The sequence below is a fragment of the Myotis daubentonii genome, chromosome 15 (assembly GCF_963259705.1).
Source record: "Myotis daubentonii chromosome 15, mMyoDau2.1, whole genome shotgun sequence".
In the NCBI taxonomy this organism is placed as follows: domain Eukaryota; kingdom Metazoa; phylum Chordata; class Mammalia; order Chiroptera; family Vespertilionidae; genus Myotis; species Myotis daubentonii.
The window spans coordinates 52,321,111-52,326,006 of NC_081854.1; the positions used below are offsets into that span (position 1 = coordinate 52,321,111).

General features: G+C 58.7%; 1 protein-coding gene across 1 annotated transcript; it reads right to left on the minus strand.

The window, feature by feature from the left end:
• On the minus strand, positions 1-4,595 carry SPMIP8 (sperm microtubule inner protein 8). Its single transcript, XM_059665547.1, has 7 exons — positions 4,346-4,595; positions 3,196-3,257; positions 2,739-2,913; positions 1,856-1,917; positions 1,578-1,642; positions 1,234-1,266; positions 1-244 (listed from the first exon to the last, which is right to left on the minus strand). The coding sequence occupies exons 1-7, from the start codon at positions 4,566-4,568 to the stop codon at positions 214-216; spliced, it is 651 nt and encodes a 216-aa protein (XP_059521530.1). The 5' UTR covers positions 4,569-4,595; the 3' UTR covers positions 1-213.
• Between the last annotated feature and the right edge of the window lie 301 nt (positions 4,596-4,896).

The window sequence follows — 4,896 nt, forward strand, 5'->3', positions numbered from 1 at the left end:
AGCCCCTGCCACACACACACACACACACACACACACACACACACACACACACATAGGATATGAGCCTGGTGCCTTCCTGGGTGAGCATTAGGTTTATTTCCAGTGAGGATGAACTCTTGGGGAGATGGGGGCTGCCACCATACCCCCTCTGTCCATCTGGGAAACTGAGGTGGCATGGTCCAGCAGCCTGGGCATCGGCCTCCTTTTCACAGATTAGTGCCAGGGGGTCAGGTAGTTGACACGACTGTGGAGAGAAACAGGGGTGAGGTGGGCACCTCTGGGGCATCCTGGGGAAAATCTGGTCTCCAGTCCTCCCTCCTGACTCTCAGACCTCCCCCCCCCCCCACACACACCTTCCTGCCCTAAAAGCTCTGAAAACACAGCTTCTACCTGCTTCTCTTTGGCTCAAGAACCTTCAATGGCTCCCTATTTCCCTTGTTATATTTTCAGTTAGTTGCTCTGCTTGACTTCCAAGCCCCCTCCCTTCCAGTTTGCCTCACCTTTCTCTCCCTCTGACCCCCAACCATGCACCGCATTTCTTATGTTCAACCCTTTAGTGAACTGCGCTGGCAGGCGTTATATGTTAGTAACAGAATAGCACGTGCTCCCTGGGTGTGCGCAGGGTGGGCGAGAGAAGCCAGCTTCCCATCAATCATTAGGACACAGCAGCCTGTGCACCATCAGATAGGGACACCACCCCTAGGGAGGGGGTTTGCGCTGGAGGGGAGAGGCATAGGGGCGACTTCAAGGGTGGGATATCCTTGGGTTGGGCTGTAAAGACTGGAGCGTGTGGTTGTGCTGGTGGCTTGGGTCGCGCGCCCAGGAAACTGCGGACTGATGAAGAGAATGGGGCTGGAGAGGTGGGAGCCGGCCAAATGAGGCAGACGCTTGAATGTCGTGCACACTCCGGCTGAGAACACTTGTGCCAGCTCCTGCCAGCTCTGCATCCCGGAGGGGAGCCCTGACCCTCTCCATCATGTTTCTTATATCTGTCTGCTCGTCTGGCCCCTGTTCTCCTCGCGGGTAACCCTTCCAACCCTGCATGGCCGGGGGCACATTGGGTGGGACAAGCTCTCTGCCTCCCTCCCCCCACTCCAGGTGGGCTGCGCTCCTGCCTGGGCGGGTCTCTGGAAGGCAGCGGCTCTCTCTAACCCTTGGAGCTCCCTCGCCCAGGAGCCCAGGCGGAGGGAGTGAGGGAAGGCCAGGTGTGGGGCGGGCGGGGCAGTTTCCTACCTGTATTTGGAGCCGAATTGTCGGAACGCATTCCTGCGGGAGAGGGAGGAGGGTGAACCGGGGCGGGGAGGCGCAATTCCCATCTTAGGGAACCTCGCTCCCCGGAAACCTGGCTCCCACCTCGGGAGCCTCCAGGCCACCAGGATTACGCTGCACCTTCGCCCACACGAAAGGGCGAGGTTGCCAGGGACTGGGGGACGGGGGGCTCCGTTCGGCAGAAGTTCAACAGTTATTCATTTTGAAATTGCGATTTTCTTGTGGTCTAGTGGAGCCAACGAATTTTCCCTCGTCTCACAGGGGTCCGGGGCGGGGAGGGGTGGGGGGAAGGCTGTGGCCTCACTTACAGGGAATCGAAAGGCAGGGGCTTCTGTCCGTAGCGGTCCAGGCTGGGGTTCTGGTTGAGACAGTACTGGGGCAGGCCAGAGGGATGGGGGTGGTCCGTGAGCCGGGAGACACGCACCCCCCAACCCCATCCCGCTCACGCCCCACACAGCGCTCTCTGCGGGAGATCTCGACCCTGAGGACTGGGAGACCCTCCCTCTGCCCACGCCCCATCCCGGGTTAGCCGTTCCTCCCTCCACCCTGCCGGGCCCCAAGGACGGGCCAGCGCAGCCCTGCCTACCCGCCAGTTCTGGGTCAACTCCGGCTTCAAATAGCGCACCGCGTAGCCGCTGAAACTCTCGACTGCGGAGAGAGCGCCCATCTCCTACCCCGAGCACACTCGGAGCAAGCCCCGCCCTCTCTCACCTGAGCCCCGCCCCTGGGCCCCGCCCCGCCCCGCCCACACCTGCTCCTAGAACAGGTCCCGCCTTAACTGCACGGCCAGGACAAGCCCCGCCCTCTCTCACCTGAGCCCCGCCCCTGGACCCAGCCCCGCCCACACCTGCTCCTAGAACAGGTCCTGCCTTAACTGCACGGCCAGGACAAGCCCCGCTCTCTCTCACCTGAGCCCCGCCCCTGGACCCAGCCCCGCCCACACCTGCTCCTAGAACAGGTCCCGCCTTAACTGCATGGCCAGGATAAGCCCCGCCCTCTCGCTCACCTGAGCTCCGCCCCTAGACCAAGCCCCGCCCACACCTGCTTAGAATCCGTCCCACATCAACTGAGCGGCGGGAACAAGCCCCGCCTTCTCGCTCACCTGAGCCCCGCCCCTAGACCAAGCCCCGCCCACACCTGCTTAGAACCTGTCCCGCCTCCAGACCCTTCTTCGCGGGTCGCAGAACCCACCCTGGGCTCAGCCTCAGCCTCAGCCCAAGGGCTCCTGGCTCGTACCTGGCTCCACCCTGTCCCTAAGACGAACCTCGCTTCCACGTCCCTCAATGCGTCTCAGCCCTTCCCTCTCAGTGCCCCCACTGCTGCCCAGCTTCCCCGCCCTGTCCTTGCTGGAGCGCCACCCCCACCCCCCTCCCCTGTCCGTAGTCAGCGCTGCGGATCCCGGACTCCAGGTTCCCGCGGCTCGGCTGCCTCTCCCGCCCCAGGGCATCCTCCGCGCCAGGGAGACTAACCCCGCTTGCTCGGGGAGGGCAGCTTGAACTCTCCGGCAGAGGACACGAAACGGGACCAGTCCTCGATGGCGCGTGTGAAGCTGGGCCAGCTGATTCGGTTGATGCCCGGGGGGATGGGCGCCAGCTTTCCCTCGCGGCACCTGTGGCGGATCTTCTGGCCAGTGGCGGTGATGTCCTGACCGGGCGATGGGAGTCAGGGCCCCAGGGCCAGATGCAGAAGCCTGGGAGGCCGACGCAAACTACCCTGGAGGGCGGAGCTGACACTTGGCTCCTCTGACCGAGGGGCGCCTGAAGCCCCTGATGGAGACGGGAAGGGGACCAGGGTCCTCAGGCGGCGGCCGAGGAAGTACCGGGAGTAGAACCCAAGACCAGAGGCGCCTGGGGCTGGGTGCAGGCGAGGCCTTCGTTCCTTTCCCCTGAGCAAACCCAGGGCCAGGAGCAGAGGACACTCACTCACCAAGCACTGCAGGGGTTTGTTGGGGACACCGAGGAGTGTGTAGTGTGCGTTGTCAAAGTCATCTGAAGGAGGAAGAGGAGGGGAGAGGAGATGCCTCCTGCACAGCAGTCGCAGGCCCACACCAGGAGAGGTTGGGCCCACCCTGCTTAAAATTTTTTTGAGGGAAAATATTTAACAACTTTAAGAAAAAGATAAAGTGGATTTTTACTTAATATGGCTTACAACAGAATAAACTCCAAAAGATCAAATATTTCAATATTAAGAGAAAAGAAACTATAGAAGTACTAGAAGAAAACATGGGTAGCACTGGCCTATGTGCTAAGTTGTTGGGTATCATCCCATGCACTGAAAGGTTGCTGGTTTGATCCCCCGTAGGGGACATGCAAGAGGCAGCTGATGGATGTCTCGTCCCCCCCCCCCCCCACTCTGTCTCCCTTTCTCCTCCTCCTCCTCCTCCTCCTCCTCCTCCTCCTCCTCCTCCTCCTCCTTTCCCTTTCTCTCTCTTAAAAAAATCAATTAAAATTAAACTTCAGGAAAAAGAAAAGAAAGTAAACATGGGTAAATTTCTTCCTAATCTTGGGGGTGGGGAAGGCTGTGCCAACTCTAAATCTGGGAGCCTTAAAGAAAAACTTGATAACTTTGGCTACATAAAAATAAACTTCTGCATTGCAAAAAACAACACGAGAAGTCAAAAGACAAATGGAAAAAATATTCCCACGTATTTTCCAGGTGGAGAGAGGATTGGGCAGAAGTTGTTATTAGTGCTTTTATTATTAATTCCTGCTGCTGCGACTACTGACCTCTGCACAGTTGTTCTCCATTCATAATAATAACATCTACATCAATATGCTCCATGCGTTGAGACCTGTTAGGTGCCAGGCACTAGTCTAATTAGATTTCCTGCCTTATCTCATTTGAACCCACACTGGGCCTTGGGAGGCAGGTGCCATTACCAACCCCATTTTGCTGATAAGGAAACAGAGGCTCAGACCTTGTGAGGTTCCTGGGCGGGAAGTAGCAGAGCTGGGACTAGCCCCTTGGTTGCTTCCACCTGCCACTCATGGCCTTGCACTCCAGATCTCTCTCCTCCAAACCATCCACCCTTTTGCCAAAGACCCAGGGGCCCCAGCAGCGGGCCAGGCGGCCTGACCTTTGCGGCAGTAGGTGGTGGTCTGGCAGTGCTCGTCCGACAGGCAAGCCCTGGCATTATCCATGTCCATGCGGCGCAGGCTGGGCAGGGCCGGGTGGTAGAGCTGCTGCTTCACGCCGGCCAACTTGTTTCTCTGCCGCTCCATCGGAAGCAGGATGGCTGGGGACGCGTACATGTGGGTGGAGCCATCGTCCCAGGGCACCAGGTCGATGATGCGGGCCATAGCTGGGGAGCAAAGAGTACAAAGGGGTTCACCCTGGGCTCAGGTCAGCCAGACACCCTTCAGCATCGGAACACCACCTTGGCCAGTGCGGATTTGTCTTCTGGTCTGACATTTATTGAGCACCTACTGTATGCCAGATCTTTTTTATGTTTTCACGAGCTCCCTGTGTGCTGGCAGGGACAATCGGACAACATGGCACACCCAGGATGTGCTAAGGGCTCTCACAGGATCAGGACAGGGGGTGTGTGTGTCTGGGGAGGCTGGGGTTGTGGCATTCGGGGAATGGTCTACAGGAGGTGGCATTTGAGTCTATTCTTAAATAAGGAGC

Coding starts and splice junctions, on each gene's coding strand:
- SPMIP8 (XM_059665547.1), bottom strand. CDS start 4,568: ATGGCCCGCATCATCGACCTGGTGCCCTGGGACGATGGCTCCACCCAC. Junction 3,258..4,345: donor CACCACCTACTGCCGCAAAG/GTCAGGCCGCCT, acceptor TTCCTCCTTCAG/ATGACTTTGACAACGCACAC. Junction 1,267..1,577: donor CCCCTGCCTTTCGATTCCCT/GTAAGTGAGGCC, acceptor CCTCTCCCGCAG/GAATGCGTTCCGACAATTCG.